Source organism: Typopeltis vanoorti, chromosome 7 (genome assembly GCF_054136105.1).
Source record: "Typopeltis vanoorti isolate ZY-2024b chromosome 7, IOZ_Tvanoo_1.0, whole genome shotgun sequence".
Lineage (NCBI taxonomy): Eukaryota > Metazoa > Arthropoda > Arachnida > Uropygi > Thelyphonidae > Typopeltis > Typopeltis vanoorti.
Window position 1 is genome coordinate 121,677,964 of NC_143555.1, and position 20,401 is coordinate 121,698,364.

Genomic DNA, 20,401 nt, shown 5'->3' on the forward strand with positions numbered 1-20,401 from the left:
GGAATATGAGAGGAGATTGGCCCTAAGATCGAAAGAAAATCCTAGGGAATTTTTTAGCTATGTGGCCAGTAGGAGGAGAAATGACTGTGGAAGAATGATATTGTGGGATAAAAATGGGAATAGAGTGACTGATGCAGAGGACATAGTGGAATTGTTCAATGGACACTTTATTGGAGTATTTCATCCTAGAGGAGTCAGTTTTAATGCTAGAGGGATAGGACTGGTACGAGGTCTGGAGGTACAGGAGGAGAGTGTGTTTCAGATACTGAGTACTCTGGATGTCAGTGAAGCTGTGGGACTGGATGGTATTTCGCCCCGAGTTTTGAGAGAATGTGCTAGGGAATTGACAGTACCTTTAACGTGGCTTTTCAATGAAAGTCTGGCTTTGGCAAAGGTGCCCAGGGAATGGAAGGAAGGTAAGATAGTGCCATTGCATAAGGGTGGTAACAGACTGGAAGTGTCTAATTATAGGCCAATCTGTGTGTCATTAGTAGTTGTTAAGATCTTGGAGAAAGTAGTGAGGGACCGTGTACAGCATTGGGCAGATGAGGGTAATGTTATCTGTGAGAATCAACATGGATTTGTGAAAGGACGCTCTTGTTTTAGCAATATGCTAGCCTTTTATAATAAAGTTACAAGAACATTAGATGAGGGAAAGGCATATACTGCAATTTTCTTAGACCTGGCGAAGGCATTTGACAGGGTGCCACATGATAAGCTGATATTTAATTTGCAGCACATGAGTCTGGATGTCAGATTGGTCAACTGGATTCAGGATTGGCTGTCTGATAGGTATCAGAGAGTTGTGTATGGTGGAGTAGTTTCCAGGAGGCAGAGGGGTACAAGTGGGGTCCCACAGGGCTCAGTACTAGGACCTATATAGCCAGTGGATTGCAGGGGGATATTCAGTTGTTTGTGGATGATGCGAAGCTGGGAAGGATTATTAGTAATAGTGCAGATGTGGTAGCCCTGCAAAAGGATTTAAATAAGCTAGATAGATGGGCAAATGAATGGAATGTCTGTTTAATGCAGCAAAATGTAAGGTCTTGAGGTTTGGGAAACATCGATGGGATGCTGCATACTCTATGGGAGGAGTTATACTGGAGGAAGTAGGGGAGACAAGAGATCTGGGTTTGATGATTGATAGAAACCTGAAGTTTAGCGGACATATTGCAAAGGTGGTGAAGGTAACACAGAGGATTGCTGCTATTATGAGAAGGACACTGACCTGCAGAGATAAGAGGGTTATCATTCCGTTGTATAAGTCTCTGATCAGACCACACTTGGACTATTGTTCTCAGATTTGGTCCCCAGGATTTGAAGGGGATAAATTAACTGTGGAAAGGATACAAAGATGGTTTCAGGACTGTACAAGGATAGTTATGAGGATCGGCTGAGAGAATGTGGACTGCAGAGTTTGGTGGATAGAAGAAGGAGAGGTGATATGATTGAGACTTTTAAACTGTTGAGAGGTGGTTACAGGGTTGACACTGGGGAATTCTTTCGCTTGGTTGATCAGCAGGAAGGAGTGATGACAAGAGGCCATCCCTGGAAGTTACGAAAGGAAACTGTGAGCAAGAGGGTAAGGAGTGGTTTCTTTGTGTGGAGGGTGGTTGAGCCATGGAATGCATTGCCTGATGGAGTGGTGGGAGCGAGAACGGTCAGTGAGTTTAAAGAGTGGTATGATAAACTTTGTGTTTCTCAGGGGGGACCTCCCCTCGATGAGTCTTGACAGACTTTATGTCTTAGGAAGGACCTCCCTCGATGAGTCTTTTGACTCCTTGGAGGCCTGAATAATAATAATAATAATAAAAAAAAAAAATGTTGTGTTGATTGAATTTGTTCACTCAAAATTTATTGAAATAAGTAGAAAGAAATTTGAAGTGAGGAGGTATATTGCAAAGATGGTGAGGACTTAGTTCAGCAATTGTAAGAGGTTATTTGTATAACACATCTGGATTATGTTCAGATCTAGTCACTGGAATATGAAGATGTTGAACTTGAACTTGATATTACTTTTTTATCTGCACAAATGCAGATAATAAAGTAATATCAGGATTGTGGAATACTGGCTATGAAGATAGGACTGAAGGCATGTAATCTGCTGGGATAAGTGAATAGAAGATGAATGGGTATGATAATATTGAAACATTTAAGTTGAGAAATTTTTCATGTGGTAGAACCAGAAGGAACAAGGACAAAGTGGAAGACATCCCTGGAAGTTGTGAAAGGTAGTAGTGACAGGATGAAATATAGCATTTTCAGTTAAGAGTGGTAACACCATGGAATGCATTGCCAGAGAGAGGATAGTCAGAGTACATATAGGGAAAGTTTAAGTAGTGGAATGATACATTTTGTATTGTTTTATATGGTTCTCCCTAGATGAGCCTTGTAACTACATGAAGGTTCCGAATCATACTCATTAATAACATTTTAAAGTAATTGACACTAAATCTAAAAATATGCAAATACAGTAAACATAATGCATAACTGCTGATGCACATTTTTTATATCTATATGTATTTGTCTTTTAGAGAAACCTTCATTCCCAAAACCATTAAGTCCAGTAGAAGCAATTGAAGGAAGCCCAACTAAACTAGAGGCTCAGGCAAGTGGAACACCATCACCTGAAATAAAGTGGTAAGCTGCAATGCAATTCTAGGACTGTAAGTAATGTGTAAGGAAAAAGTTTTTATCAAAAAAAAAAAACCTAGAATCTTTATAACATTTTTCATTTAAGATGTATTTTGAATTTTATTTATTCATAATAGTATAATGAAATTTTCCTTCCAGATATAAACTTTTGTCATGAAGGATATGTAATCCTAGCATTGATAATCAGATGTTGATTATAAAATAGTGTATACTATTTAAAAGTGATATAGAGATCCCATAGAATAATTTAAATAGGTTGACAATGGGGACAAATAAAAAAAGTTATCAGTTTATTGTGGCAAAGTGTAATATTATGTGTTTTGGGACGAAAAGATTATATTCTGTGTATTACATTAATGGAAATGGACTGCAAGAAATTGATGAATTCAAGGTTTAACCCCAACCTTGAATTAAGAATTCAAGGTTGGTGAACAGAGAATTCAGAGGGCATATTACAAAAGTGCACAAATATGGGCAAGAAACTGAAAATAAGGAGACGGTATTATATGGAGATCCCATAATAAGAGGTATACTTAATGAGAAAGTAATGAAAGCATGTTTCCCATGTACAAAGTTCAAGGATGTTAGTGTAGCTCTTAGTTTGCAGAAGAGAGAAGTGAAAGAATCAATTGTTTTAGTAGGAAAAAATGATTTGAAAGGGAAGAAATATGCAATGATAGAGAATGTGCAAGAGTTGTTGAAAGAAGTGAACATGAATGGCAAGGAATTAAAGATTGTGAGTCTGCTGCTGCGATAGGACAGATATAGTTATGTTATTCTATAGTTAGAGTAGAGAAGAAGGGCCATGATTGCTAATCAGAAGATTATGCAGTTTATAGAATGCATGGAGTCAATTTGATGAGTGAAAGTACTAACATATGCTTCCTGACTGACTACATTGGAACACTTTGGGAGTTAGACATTAGAGTTAGACATATAGACAAATAGTTTGGAAGTGAAAAACTAGGGAAACTAGAGATATTGGAAGGATTGGGGTGGCAATCAAGCATATCTCTGGCCACCCATAGAATAAATGAGTGTGCATGTATACATAAATGGTTATTCAATACTGAATGCAATTTTGTAAACTTTAGATTCAAATGGGTTGGTAATAACATTATACAATGGTAACTGTAGGTCCAAGGGCATGTAATCTGCTGGGATTAGTCAATAGAAGATGAATGGGTATGATAATATTGAAACATTTAAACTGTTGAGAAATATCGTTTGAAGTATTAGAAATAAGGGAGATGAGTTTTTGGCATTGGCCAAAAATTATAGGCATCAGTTAGACATGATCGACAGAAAATGATATAGTTATAAATGATAGAATGTAGAATGTAAAGGGTATTGTATTTTCAGGGAGGACAGAGGAAATGGGACAGGAGGCAGGATATTGCTGATGATAGCTGAAGAACTACAACCAACAAAATTTGAAGTTAAAGAGGATTTTAGGCCTGTGGGAGATGGTTCATTTGAGGCTGTCTGGTGTGAGATATAGGCCAAAAGGACAAAATATAGTGTTGGTTGCTGCTATAGACCAGGGGATCAAGAGGATAATGTAGATGCCATGCATCGGCAGATTAGCAAAATTGAGTGCAGGCTGAGCAATTATTATGGGAAACTTCAACTATCGGAACAGTTTGGAGGGAGGAAAGAAAGAATGGCAAGATGGAAGTGGAGTTTATGTGGTTGCTATGAAATAATTACCTGAAATGTTATAGAGAAGATTAGGGGATTGAGGGTGCTTGATCTTGTAAACTTTCATCAGAAGATACAGTATGTCTATAACCAAGCTTCAAATCAGGGAGAGTTACCATGCCGTTTTGTTCTGGGAAGTTGCTAAACATGAACAATTCTCAAGAAAGGGTTTATGTGCAACTATAAAGCTATTAATTATGACAGGCTTAGGAGGCATCTTGGAGCAGTGCTGTGGCTTGAGAAGCTAAAAGGATAGAATGTCAGTACTGCATGAGAAGTGATCAGGGATTGTTTGAAAGAAGCAGTATCAGACTGCATACCCAAGTTCAGGTGGATAAACCACATGGGGATTAAGTGGATGAGTAAAGATATAAACCAAGAACTGAAAAAAACAAAATCACTGTGGAGGGAATATAAAGAAAATGTGATCAGCATATTTATGAGCTGTATAAAGTGCAAACAAGAAGGTTGATTCATATGGTAAAAAAGGCCAAATCAGATTATGAGAGAAAATTAGTTAAGGAGGCCAAAGTAAATAAAAAAAAGTTTTTTTTGTTATGTAGCAAGTAAGAGGAAAAATGACTATGGTAGGATGACTTTAATCACTGCTAATGGTAGGAAGATGACACAGATAAAATAAATAGTTTAGTTGCTGAGTATCACTGCAAAGATATATCATCCAGGTGGAAATTTTGCAGTTGCTGATGTGACAGAGACTGTGGGGCTACAGTCTCTGTCACAGAGACGGTGGGGCTACAATGTACCAGGCATGTCCCTCCAGGTGGTAGAGGGAGGCAACTCGTGACATGGAACTTGTTTTCTGCCAGGACTGCTCCAAATATACTGAATAAGGAGTCACAAACCATATTGCCCTAGTGTCTGGTGAAACAGACCACTCTATTTCTGTATTTAAAAGTTGGGGTTTGGGCATTGGGCTGACAACCCATTGACAGAAAAACTACTTCTTGTTAAAGAACATAGAAAAAACCTGAAACTGGACATATCAATCAGGTATGGCTAAAGACTACTGGATTACAATTCTGAGATGTGGAATACAAGAACATTATATAAGATGGGAGTACTTAAAGCACTTATATCAGAAATTCATCAACACAAATTAAAATTAGTGGCAGTTTGTTTTGGTAAAATAAAAGTAAAGTAAAGTAAAAATATATAAATCGATAATTCATCTAGTTATTACTTTTACTATAGATGTGAAACCTGGATATTTACAGCAAGAGCAGAGAATTTGATTTCAGCTTTTGATAGGAACATCCTTATAAAAATATTTGGACCAGTGAATGATAATGGTCTCCGAAGAATCAGATACAATCATGAGTTATATTAGCTTAATAAAGAACCCACCAATATCCAGTGTAATCAAGTTCAAAAAGTTGCAGTCGGCAGGACATATTTTTCGTATGGAAAAGGAAAGTATTTTTATGAAGACAATCAATTGTAAAATTATACTAAAAGATCAAAAGGAAAACCTAGAACAAGATAAATATACACCATTAGTCAAGATAGCAACATCATACTACAGTGTCCTACTACATCTGAAGAAATAAAGTTTTGGACAGACAGGGTTGGAGGCAAAAAATCCAGTTGGCCAAGTTTCAAATTTCAAGTTTTGAGCTGTAAAGCCGTAAGAAGTAGAAGAAGATAAGACAGAGATGTATGTTGAAATTAAGGTAGATGAATAGGTCATCAGCATATTGAAAAATATTAATGTGAATACAGCAGCAGCAGGACTTATCTCAACCTCCCAAACTACTCATTCTTCAACAACTTTCGTCACAAGGGTGGTGTCTGTGCATACATCTGCTCAGACATACCTTGCCAGAGAGTACCTAACCTAGTTGCTGAGTGTCACCGCATCACCCATCTTTGACCTTCTTTGGTTGAAGATATCTCTTCCCTACTCAGTTCAATTCATCTGCTGCCTCTATCGCTCCCCCCCAATGCTACCAACCACCCTGAGATCTTTAATTTCCTCTCCCTAAAAGTCGACTTTCTCCAATCCCACTTTCCCAACAGCGAAATCATCCTTCTAGGAGATTTTAACATCCACAACACTAGCTGGTTTTCCTCCTACAGTTGTACAGATCTTGCAGCCATCACCAATGACCTTACACAACTTGTCCAGATAACCCAAACCACTCCCCAAACACCCTAGATCTCTTCCTCACCAATGATCCATCCAAATACACAGTGAAAGTAGTGAGGCCCCCCCCCCTGCAACAACGTTTACAGACACTCCCATACATGAGTAGTTTGGCACTATATCAGTGCCAAGTGGGACAGCCTCCGCAACTTCTATACCGCATTCCCATGGTTGGACTACTGCTTCCGGCCTTCCAACCCAAACATATGCACCGAGCTTATTATCAAAGTAATCTTCACCGGCATGAATACGTACATTCCACACAACACTCTGAACTGCCATTCCTTAACGAAACCCTGGTTCTCCAAAGGATGTGCCAAGGCTGTAGAGATGAAACACCAGACATACCACAACTGGCTGAAATCAAGAACCTCATCCTGCCTCAAAGCTTACACCGAAGCCCATAATAGATGCAAAAAACAATCAACGCTTCCAAAACAGAGTTCGAAAGAGCAAAAAGCAGGAAACTCGTAGCCTATCCAAACGGCAGCTGAGCCTTTTGGTCTCTTGCCAAAGCAATTGGCCGCAACTTCTGTCCAACACTATTCCCACCCCTATCACACCCTGATGGCGCTACTGCCTCATCATCCACAGAAAGAGCCAATCTTCTGGCCTCAAATTTTGCTTCAAACGCATGCATAACTGATGATGGTAAATGTCCCCCAACCATTCCAGACACTCAACATACATGCCCCCTATATCCTTTTGCCAGGATGAAATCAGAAAAATACTGTCCCAGTTAGACACAAAAAAGTCTCCTGGCCTCGATGGCATTCCCCGAATTGTTCTGAAAAATTGTGCTCCAGAACTGACCACCTATACTCTCCTACTCCATTGGAATCTATCCCACAAACTGGAAATTGGCCTATATTCAGCCCATTCCCAAGAAGGGTGACAAGTCATCTCGCTTACCTCAGCCCTGTCAAAGGTAATGGAAAAAATCATCAATTCCCACCTCCTACACTATCTTGAAGACACTCACCAAATAAATGCCTGCCAGTATGGATTCCACCACTGCCAATCAACAGGAGATCTACTCACATACATCACCCATCTCTGGACAAATGCTATGGAGAGGTTTGGCAAATCTCAAGTGGTTGCACTAGATATCTCCAAAGCCTTTGACCAGGTCTGGCACAAAGGCCTACTGGGCAAACTACCATCATTCTGTCTGACCCAGGACTTCTGTAGGTGGATTGCCAGTTTTCTGTCTGGATGCACACTGTGTGTGATGGTGGATCACACACAGTGTGCATCCACCATCACACACATCACATCCCTATCCTCGCACCACTCAATTAATGCTGGAGTCCCACAAGGTTCTGTCCTCTCACCAACCCTGTTCATGCTGTACATCAATGACCTACTGCAATTGACCTCCAACCCAATACACAGTTTTGCAGATGACAGCACACTACACTCCTCGCTTGCATTTGATAAGTCCTACCCTACACAACTCACCTCATCCTACAGAACATCAACCACCACCACCCTCAACTTCGATCTCCAAGCCATCCTACAATGGGGTTCGGATAACCTCATAAATTTCAATGCCAACAAAACCCAGTTCTGTACTATTTCCCATAAAAAAGAACAACTTTTTCCCAGTATCCTTTTCAACGTTACCCAAATTTCCAGACAGCCTGAGATCTCGCTCCTCGGAATCGCCCTCACATCAAACCTCTCCTGGCACAAACATATCTCAAACATTGCATCCTCAGCCTCAAAAAAACTAGGATTTCTCTTCCTCTCAAGACGTTACTTCACCCTGAATAGCTACTAACATTATACAAGTCACAAATCTGCCCAACTATTGAATACTGCTCCCACATATGGGGTGGGGCTCCTAAAAGCTCTCTCAAAATGCTCAACTCAATACAGAGGAGGGCAATTAGACTTATCAATGATCCATCCCTTACCAACTCTCTCCCCCCACTTTCACACAGACGTTTGGTCTCTGCAGTAAGTATATTCTACAAATATTTCCATGGGAAATGCTGATCCGAAATAACATCAATAATTCCCCCGCTCAGTACTAAGCTCATTGGAACACGTGCAGCTGCTGCACAACATCCCTTCACAGTACACCTAGAAACAAACAGATCAAATTTCTTTTCCTCTTCCTGCAACTGCTGCACTGTGGAACAGTCTCCCACCTGCTATGTTTCCTAACAAATACAATTTAAAGTCATTCAAATCAAATGTAAACAAATTCCCAACCCACCACCCTTACATGGTACTAATGTACTATAGGTTAACCAATCAACCTCCTATGTATGGGCCCAACATAAAAAATAAATAAATAAATAAATGAAGGACTGGATGGCATGTTAATAAATGTACTGTGGGAATGTGCAAGAGAATTGGCATTATCTCCAATGAAGGTTCAATCTAATTCTCAGCTCTGGCAAGGGTTTCTAAGGTAGTGGAAAGAGGGTAAGATAGTTCGATTACATGAAGGTGGCTCCAACACAGAGGTAGAAAAAACTACAGACTAAGTAATATTATTATTATTATTATTATTTGACACCTCCAGGGAGTCCGAAGACTCATCGAGGGAGAGTATGCCAACAGCATCGAACGATTGGTCCGCTTCCAGCTACTAACCGCACTCAAACTTACTTAACTGAGCCATTAGTAGCAGAGGCTCTACCAATCGACCAACCTCAGGAGTAGTTGTTTAAAGTATTGGAAAGGTAAAATACAGTAGTGGGTGGATAGGGATATGTTACTTTATAGTGGGCAGCATGGTTTTGTAAAGAGTAGGTCCTGTCTTAATAATTTATTCACATTTTATAATAAAGTGACAGTCAAATTGGATAAAGGAAATAGCAACACCATGATACTGCTTGCTTTTGCCAAGGCATTTGACAGAAATAACACATGGAAACTATTACAAAAACTGGAGAAGATGGTAATGGATATGAAGCTAGTAACATGGATGGAGGAGGAGGGGGGGGTTAACAGAGAGAGACACCAGAGAGTAGTATATGGCAGAATGGAATCTCAGAGAATGAAGGTTCTCTAGTGCCACTACTCTTGAAATTGTATATTGATGATATAGGGAAAGATTTATTCAGTTGTTTGCTGATGATGCAAAACTGGGGAGGACAATAGTTGATAAAGGTGATGTAGATATCCTACATTATGATCTATTGTGAGCAAAGGATAATGATTATCAATTTAATGTTGCAAAATGCAAGTTCTGAACTTCAACTCTCTGTCCACCATTATCTCCAAGTTCCTAGCCTCATACAGCAATAGGACTGGATGGCATGTCAATAAATGTACTACATGAATGTGCAAGAGAATTGACATTGCCTCCAATGAAGGTGTTCAGTCTAATTCTCAGCTCTGGCAAGGGTTTCCAAGGGAGTGGAAAGAGGGTAAGTGCATAACTAAAATATATAATCCAAGTATCCTTTGGTAAAATATCCCAAAGGATTACTTAGATGTTGAAAAAAACCCTAACAAGCAAAGATAGGGGAAGTTATTATCCATTTTTATAAGGCTATAAAGCCACATCTTGATGCTGTGTACAGGTGTTTCCTGATGACCAGGAGGCAGTATAGAGGATTCAGAGACAAGTTAGCAAGCTGATGAAAGGTCTGTGGAATATTCAATATGGGGATAAGTTGAAGGTGTGTGGGTTATAAAGTTTAGTTGATAGGTGGAAAAGAGGGGACAAGATTTGTAAAAATTTGCAGAACTCCATGTAACCATACTGTCCTCTTTCATTACCATCTCATCATTATCCTCATCTTCTACTTTTGCTTTCATGCTGTCATACAATTATCATACTAACATTATCGACCTCGTTTAATATCTTAATATTAAGTGTCTTTAATATTAAGATATTAAAGGCATTTATAAGATATTAAAGGGGTTTTATAAAATTAATACAAAAGAAATTTTTCAATATATGACATATAGTAGAACCAGGATCATCCATGGAAGTTATGTAAGAGTGTTGTTATTTAGGGTGTGAGGACTAGATTTTTTTGCATGGAGAGAGGGTGAATAAGTGGAATGGAGTGCCAGAATTAGTTGTGAGTGCCTGACAGTGAATGAGTGTCAGGAGAGGTATGATAATTTTTGTGTATATAAAAGTTATTGTGAATCTCCCATGATAAGTCTCTGACCTCCATGGAGATACCAAATAATAATAATAATAATAATAAATTATATATATATATATATATATATATATACAGTAAAATCCTTTTTTTACACTTTTCAGGGGACTGATGGAAAAAAGTGTAAATAACAGGAAATGTAAAAAAACATTAAAAAAAAAGGCTAAAATATGACTTACTGCTAGTATGTGAGTCTACATACGCGATTACAAAATTTAATAACTGAAAATAAATGAATTTACAATTACTTACATTTATCTATTAAAAAATTTTCAATTGTTGATTGTTTTTGCTTTTCGTTTTTTTTTTTTTTTTTTTTGACATAGCTCCAGATTGCTTTGCATTGAGTTCAATGCTTGACCTGTTTTTTTTTTGCTATCGTGTACAAAGTGGACATGGAGAATCCAAGATCTTTTGCTAATGCACACGTGTTCCAGCATGCCAATCTACATGTTGCAGAATTGCCATCTTTTCTTCTACTGAAATACATTTTCTTCTTTTTTCTCCATGTTACTAACATGGATAATCCACCACCGTAACTTGAAAGCAACTTTCACATGCTAAATTACGTAGCAGAAATTCTGAGATATCAATTCATACTGTGATTGAAAAATTACAGTATCACTCATCACTACTGCAAGCGTGCAAGTCATCGTGATGGCGGAAATGAAACTACAGCTGAAAGTAACACCATCTGGGAACAGAAATGCACAGATTTCTGCAGAAATCGATTCAAAAATCAGTATTGCCACCCGAGAAAAATACCAAATCATGGGAAATAATGTCCACATCAAGTTGTTAATGGCAGGAAAACAATATATCATAAGAATAGGCCTTAAGACTGGACCAATGGAAAATGACGTAAATGGCAGGAAATGTAAATTGTGGGAACGTAAAAACGGGGTTTTACTGTATATTGCTTCTTATGATAACAATATAAGAATTATTATTATTGTATGGGCACTTCCATGGAGTCTGAAGACTCATCACAGGAGACCTAAACTATCCACACAATCTATCATACTTCTCCTTGAACTGATTAACAGAATTAATGAACTCAAAACTGACTCTGGCAACCCATTTCACTCATTCACAACTCTCCAAGCAAAAAATCTAGTCCTCACATCCCTACTAACCACACTTTATTCAACTTCCAGGGAGACCAATTGTACTGGCTCCTCCAGCCAAGTGCTGAAACATTTCCCTTGCATCAGTCCTATAAAATCCTTTAAGCAACATAAACGATTCTATCTTGTCCCCTCTTTTTCTCCTACCAACCAATTTCTGCAAACCACACATCCTCAAACTATCTTCACAAGGAACATTCCACAGACCACTCACCATCTTGGTCACATACCTCTGAATCTTGTCCACCACTTCCTCATCCCCAAGAAACCCAACAGACTTGGATGTGAACATATCAAGGCCCACTTTATAAAGAGGAATAGCAACTTCCTTATCTCTACTTGTTAATGTGTTTTTCAAGAGCCAAGTAATCTTATGGGCTACCTTAGCAATATGTCCTCTAAACTTGAACTCTCTGTACCATCTCCAAATCTCTAGGTTCATCTATTTCCTGGAATACAGTGGCATCAATGTGATGCACAGTTTGCAATCTATGATATTTATCCCAAAATGCATAACTTTACATTTCTCCACAATAAACTGATACCCATTAGGTTTTACCAATAGTGACATAAAACATCCTGCAAATTCTTCATATCACCTCGATTAACTATTACTCTATCTAATTTCGCATCAGCAGCAAACAAATGAATATTTCCTTTCAGGTTATTTTCCATATCATTTATGTACAAATTAAATAGTAGTGGTTCAAGCACTGAACTTTGCAGCAAACCACTACTCCCTTGTTTTCACCTCGATACTGAACCTCCATATACCACTTTGTGATATCTGTTTGGCAGCTACCCTCTTATCTACTTAACCAATGTCATAATCCATCCCCATTTGTTCTAATTTGCATAACAGAGTTCCACCTAGTATTCTGTCAAGTGTCTTTGCAAAATCCAGCAGAAACATTGTATAGATATTTCCTTTATCCAACTCTGCTGTTACTAAAAAGTTAGGAAATTACTAAGGCATGACCAACCCTTCATAAAGCCAGGTTGCCTCTCATACAGTATCATAGTTTTATCCACCCATTCTTGAATTCTCTTTTTGACCAATTTTTTCAGTACTTTTACCACCAAGCCTGAGATAATGATTGGTATATAATTTGCTACTGCAGTCTTAAAAAAACTATCCCTTATGCAAGGGAATGATTTTGTCCTCTTTCCACTCCCTTGGAACTCTACCAGAACTGAGACTTAAATTAAAGAGCCTAAGTCAAAGGCATTGCCAATTCCCTTGCACATTCTTGCAAAACCCTGATATCCCATCTAATTCCACAGCTGTATTTATATTGAGATTCTGTAATATCCTAAGAACCTCCAATTTATTCACCTCTGTTCCCACATTAGTCTGTCACATAGGTTAAAGCATGGATGATATACCCTTGCAAAGTGGTCACTCAGTAACTCAACTATTTTATCTGCATCTGTCTCCTTGTGACCATCACTCTTTAAGGTTAATCTTCCATAGTCATTCTTCCTCTTACTTGCCACATGATGAAAGAACTCTAGGATTTCCTTTGGTCTGCTCGGCTAGATTCTTTTTATAATCTGATTTTACCTTTCTTGCCTGAGCCTTGTACTGTTGGTGAGTTCTGGTCACCTTTTGCTTTATTTTCTCTCCACAGCATTTTCTTCTTCTGCAGCTTGTGCTTATGATATTACTCATTCATCTAATGCCTACCTGATTAATGCTCCTTACCTTAGGTATACAATTTAATATTGCTTCCTCTAGATCCACTTAACTATTTCCCATGCACTACTTACATCCTTACTCTGCAGTGTTTTATGCTATGTCACAGACTTGAGTTTCCTCATAAGTTTGTCATAATCACCTGCCTTCCAGTTCTACATATACCCCTTCTTGACAGAATATCTCTCATATTTTACAATCTCTCAAGTCAAGACAGCATGGTCGCTTTCACCAATTGGAGGCAATGTTGCCACCTTAGTTATGGATTGTTCCTCTGATCCTATCATCAGGTCTTGCACCCCTAGTTCCCTCCATCAAATGCTGCCTAAAGTCATTATCTCTTATGTAGGTATATAAATTCCATTTTCTTCTTGCCATGTGATCTTTTATCCTTCCAATCTATATCTCCATAGTTGAAGCCTACCCTCCATAATAATCACTTGCCCTGTACTCATGTTCTAGCATTTCTTCCAGATCATCTGTGGAACTCTTTGGCCTATAGCAACAACCAACTGTATATTTTGTCTTACTGGCCTTAATCTCATACCAGATTGCTTCAAATGAACACCACACTCCCTCCTGTCTCCTATTCTTTTTGGTTGCAATTCATCTGCTATCATCAGTAGTACCCCCCCCCCCCCTCATTTTCTCTATCTTCCCTGAAAATACTAAACCCTTCACATTCTATTCTAGTAACTACATCATCTGCTGTTTGCCTAGTCTCAGTAATGCCTTTGGCAAAAGTGCACTAACCAATGCCAAAAACATCCATTGTTCCTGATACTTCTGGCATTAGTATATAGAAACGGTAGCATCCCTTCAGCCCCCCAACCCCCCTTTTCTTCCTGAATTGACTGCTCTATTCAATATTTTTGCTTGAGAGACTAGATTCCACACTTAGTCATTCTCAGACTCACTTGCCTGATGGGTGCTTTCACACAAACTCACCTGCTTCCACCTAATTGCTTAAGCTTTCCTGAATTTGTGTCCAGCATGTTTGGTGAACAAAGCTCTCTCTCTAGTAACCTAACACCAAAACCATGTGGATGCAATCAATCAACATTGCACAAATTTTACTTTCCATCAAACACAGACCTGAGATCCACAAATCCTCCATCATTCATTCTGCACAACCTATGTATTGATTCATTTGCTACCAATGCCCTACAACTCAGTTCACCTCTATCATAGCATGGTAGGAGACTTATAATCTTCACTTTCTTGCTCTTCATAGGTGGAAAATTCAATATTCAGATTTTTGTGCTACACTGTGTGAAATGCATTCACTTAGGGTGAAAGATTTCTGGAATAAGAACAAAAGTGGAGGTAGTGTGTTTTGGATGTGTTCTGAGAGCGAGTGCCAGAAATGTGGAGAGAGAGAGAGAGAGAAAGTAAGAGGTGTAACTGTGAATGATTAAATGACAAAAGGTGGAAAATGAGGTTGATAATGTTGGTATGATAATGGGTAAAGGTGATGGAAGTACTCAAGGTATAAGAAGAGAGATGCATGTGGAGGAGAAATCAGTGCATGAAGGAGCAAAACAGGGACTGTAAGTAGAGAGTTTATGTATGTATATTCCATGGCAAGAGGGATGCTCAAAGTGAGCAGTGTAAAATCATTATTCCCTACGGGCAAATATTGAGGATTTTAGTGATGCTATTAGGATGAAGAGAGAGAGAGGGAGAGAGGAAAGTGATGAAATTATTATTTTGGCATGTATACAAATTATTGGCAAGTAACATACACTATGTGAAAAGATATGAAAGAGTTGCTGGCACATGTGATTGAGAAGACTGAGGGAGTAAAGATTGTGAGTCTGTAACAGAAATGCAAATAAGGCAGTCATTGGATGTGCAAGAGGAATGGTATGAAGTTTGTTCTATTAGGCCCTACAGAAGGACTTATGTAGGGCTGATAGTTGTTTACATTTGAATGGATTTGGAGTCAGTTTCCTTAGAAAGTGCAGTTCAGTAAGAGTTCAGAATTGCAGCATCGGAGATGCCGCTTTTTTTTGGGGGGGGGGTTGGACTCAGCTAAGTCTTTGTGCAGATATTCTTGTGGCAAGCAGTGGAATAATGATCATATGATTCTAAATGTAGCCTCCTGGGGTTCTAATATTGAGTAAGGTAGATATTATAACATGTGTGGGAAGTTAGCCAAAGGAGTTACTGCAGTTTATGTGTAATAATGCTAGAGGCCTTCAGAATAAAGGTTAGAGGCAATAGTGGATGTAGTTTATGTCGATGAAAGGCTGTTTTGTCAGGGAACCAGAGAGAGAGAGAGAGAGAGAGAACACGAAAAATTCAACTACTGGAACCAACTCAACATTAGCAGAATTGAAGGTTGGTACCATCAACATAAGTATCAACAGAAAAGAAGTCAAACTGGTAGAAGAACTAGGAAGGACCACATAGACATAATTGATGTTACTGAGGTGAAGAAGACTAAAACAGATGAAATTCCTGCTAAATAATAAATAGAGGATATTATCTTTCAGTACTTATGATCACGGAAGAGAAGGAGTAATTATAGTATTCAAGACTAAACACAAAAATAAACTTTTTTGATTGGTAGCACATTTTCAATTAGAGTTATAATGGAAGATTGCTGGCCTGGTTGGCTGAGTGGTTAGTATATCAACTCTCCAGCCAAAAGGCTACGGGTTTGAATCCTGCCGTGGGCATGGATTTTTGTGATTGTCTGTGAAAATACTAGTGGTGGTAGTGTGCGGTAGATGGCGTTGGTGTAGATGATGAAGGTAGCTACTGTTGGTGGAGTGGCGGAGACAGAGTTGTAGAGTAGATGCCCTCTCTCGATGAGTCTTTGGACTCCTTGGGGGTGTTTATGTAATAATAAGAAGAGGATTTCAAAATGAGGATTTTGTTAATGAAGGTTATTTATGCCTATAATGCCGCACAGATGCTTCTATTAAGGAAGAAGTGGAGGAATTTTTTGAGTGATTAGAGAAATTAGCTGACATAAAGAAAAATTGAAAAGTAGATCCTTATTGGAGATCTGAACAGCAGAGTAGAAATGAATTTCAGGAATACAGAAATGTTTGGAGAATTTGAAGGAAAGCAAAACGCTAATAATAATGGTATGTGTCTGCTAGATTTCTGTTGAGGACATACACTATTCATCACTAACATTATGTTTCACCTAAAGATGTTCACAAATTCACATTGAGCAAAGACACGAGAAGAAAGAAAAGGCTTAAGTTTTAAAAAGAACTAAAGTCGAGTCACTTTCTCAGGTGAACTGAACAAATATTATTTGAGAAAAAATGAGAGTTTGAAAACAAGAACCAAACCTTGGATTCTCACTGGCAAGTGGCAACTATAAATTATTATTATTATTATTATTATTCAGGCCTCCATGGAGTCAAAAGACCCATCATGGGAGGTCCTTCCTAAGAACATAAAGTCTGTCAAGACTCATCGAAGGGTGGTCTCCCCCCTAAGAAACACAAAATCTATCATACCACTTCTTAAACTCATTGACCATTCTCACTCTCACCACTCCATCAGGCAATTCATTCCACGGTTCAACCACCCTCCATGCAAAGAAACCACTCCTCACCCTCTTGCTCACAGTTTCCTTTCGTAACTTCCAGGGATGGCCTCTTGTCATCACTCCTTCCTGCTGTTCAACCAAGCGAAAGAACTCCCCAGTGTCAACCCTGTAACCACCTCTCAACAGTTTAAAAGTCTCAATCATATCACTTCTCCTTCTTCTATCCACCAAACTCTGCAGTCCACATTCCCTCAGCCGATCCTCATAACCAAAATTGTACAGTCCTGAAACCATCTTTGTCATCCGTCGCTGTACCCTTTTCACAGTTAATTTATCCCCTTCAAATCCTGGGCACCAAATCAGAGAACAATAGTCTAAGTGTGGTCTGATCAGAGACTTATACAATGGAATGTTAACCCATTTATCTCTACAGGTCAGTGTCCTTCTCATAATTGAAGCAATCCTCTGTGTTACCTTCACCACCTTTGCAATATGTCCTCTAAATTTCAGGATTCTATCAATCATCAACCCCAGATCTCTTGTCTCCCCTACTTCCTCTAGTATAACTCCTCCCAGAGAGTATGCAGCATCCCATCGATGTTTCCCAAACCTCAAGACCTTACATTTTGCTACATTAAACCGACATCCTCATTCATTTGCCCATCTATCTAGCTTATTCAAATCCTCTTGCAGGGCTACCACATCTGCACTATTACTAATAATCCTTCCCAGCTTAGCAACATCCACAAACAACTGAATATCTGCCCAATGCTGTATGCGGTCCCTCACTACTTTCTCCAAGATCTTAACAACTACTGATGACACACAAACTGGCCTATAATTAGACCCTTCCAGTCTGTTACCGCCCTTATGCAATGGCACCCTATCTTACCTTCCTTCCATTCCCCGGATACCTTTCCCATAGCCAGACTTTCCTTGAAAAGACAGGTTAAAGGCACTGTCAGTTCCCTAGCACATTCTCTCAAAACTCGTGAAATACCATCCAGTCCCAAAGCTTTACTTATAAAATAATACTCCAATAAAGTGTTCATTGAACAATTCCACTATGTCCTCTGCATTAGTCACTCTATTCCCATTTTTATCCTACAATATCATTCTTCCACAGTGATTTCTCCTCTAACTGGCCACATAGCTAAAAAATTCCCTAGGATTTTCTTTGGATCTTAGGGCCAATCTCCTCTCATATTCCAGTTTTGACTTCCTTACCACACTAGTCACTCTTCTGGCCTGTGTCTTATATTCTTCATGCATCTTCTCTTCACCTGTCTCCTTATATCTCTTCCATAGCCTCTTTTTCACATGCAATTCCTGTTTAATATTGTTTGTCATCCACATTACTCCAAATCGTGTCCTCTTCCTCACTCTTGGTATACAACTTACCATTGCTGCTAACAAATATTCTCTCACAATTTCCCACGCACTAATGATATCCCGGCCTTCCAATTCCTCCCTCCATGAAACTTCCCGAAGTGACGTCTAAGACTATTATAATCACCTGCTTTATAATTCCACATAAGTTCCTGTCGCTTTGATACTTCTGCATGTCTATTCATTTTCCAAGTCAAAAACCATATAGTCACTCTCTCCAACTGGTGAGAGAGAGAGAGATGTCATCTCGGTTATTATCAACTCTTCTGATGCTATAACCAAATCCAAAAGTCTTGAACCTCTTGTTCCCTCTGTTACATGTTGCCTAAGACATTTGTTTCCCTCAAGAATTCTAGAAATTCCATTCCCCTATTGCTACATGCATCTTCCTCTCTCCAATTTATACTACTGTAGTTAAAATCTCCCATATCAATCATTTCTTGCACTTGCCAAACTTAACTGTCTAAACATCTCCTGGTCCCCATCCTCTGTGCTCCTGGGTCTGTAGCAACACCCCACTAAATATCCTTTCTTGCCCACCTCTACCTCACACCATATGCTCTCAAAATCATTTGTCTCACTGCCTTCCAAAGCCTCCACTCTTAGAGGACATAGGTCATCACTTATCATAAGCAGTACCCCACCACCATGCTTTCCCCTCCTATCCTGATGAAAAATGCTGTACCCAGTGACTTCTATTCCTGTTATTATATCCCCTTCTGCCAACCACATCTCAGTGATCGCAATAACTTTTGGCCAGGCTGATGCTATCTGCGCCACCAATTCCTCTCCCTTATTCCGGATACTCCTGGAATTAGTATAAAGCATATAAATGCCATTGTTTCTATACTCAGCATTATCCCCTCTAGACTCCACTGGGCTCAGTGTTACCTGATGTCATCTCCCTTCTCCTAAGTATCCATTTCCACAAAAGGCCACTCCTGCTATCATTCTCCCTGGGACACACTGACTCGTTCAGAACAGCAATCTCTCCAGAATGCCTATGTACTTCCTCATTCAAATGTAAGCGGTCTCTCGCATACAATTCCTCTGTTTCCTCAAACGCACTCCAAGCATCCACATATACCAGTCCTCTCTTGTCACACATTCTAGCTATTATGTCATTCAATATTACTGCTCTTCTGCTCAGCTTGTCATTATCATACCTAGGCAACATGCACACTATTTTTCCTTTCTCTGTCTTCTTCCATACAGCCTCAAGCAAAAATCTCATATCTCTCGCTGCCTGACTTACATTACCACTCAAGTCATTTGTTCCTACCATCACAATCATCTCATCCACCCTTTCACCTCTCTTAATTGCCATAGCCACCCTTTCTATTGTTCCTCCTGGCAAACACTCCTCACTCATCCTATCTTGAACACCACGGATCATTGAGTCGCCATACATTATACCTCTTTCCATTCCCTCTCTCCTACTGTTTCCAAGTTGTGAAGTGTTTATAAGGACAGAAAAATCAGAACTCCCTGGTGGATGCAAGAAGTTAAAGTAATTCCTAAAAAAGAAGAAAACATATTGAAAATTCCTACCAAGTAAGTCAACAGATGTCCTAAGAGAATATGGAGAAAAATATAAATAGCTAGGCTATGAATCATAAATATCAAACTTTGCTTTATGCAGATCTGTTGTACTACTAAACAAAATGTGTAGGTAATAGTGTGTTTAGGAGGGACAGAGGGAATAAAATGGGGGGTGGGGGTGTTATTGATGATAGCTGATGAACTGCAGCCAAGGAGAATTGAAGTTGTATTGCAGGATAGTGAAAAGAGCTCATTTGAGGCTATTTGGTGTGAGATTGAGACTGGCAGAACAAAATATACAGTTGGGTGCTGCTATAGACCAGGTGCTGGAATAGATGGAGATAGTATGCATAAACAAATTGATGAAATGAGTGGAAGGAGGGTAATTATTATGGGGGAATTTCAACTATGGTAACATTGATTGAAAGGAGGAGAGGACACGTGTGAGGAAGAAAATGGATTTTATTGAATTATTAA

At 39.1% G+C, this 20,401-nt stretch overlaps 1 protein-coding gene across 1 annotated transcript in view; it reads left to right on the plus strand.

The window, feature by feature from the left end:
- LOC150105008 (protein Obscurin-like) overlaps positions 1-20,401 on the plus strand; it is a 790,953-nt gene that overhangs the window by 423,219 nt on the left and 347,333 nt on the right. Inside the window, exon 45 of the mRNA XM_090395103.1 lies at positions 2,535-2,640. Coding sequence (XP_090251229.1) covers positions 2,535-2,640 — 106 coding nt within the window. The remainder of the gene's footprint in view (positions 1-2,534; positions 2,641-20,401) is intronic.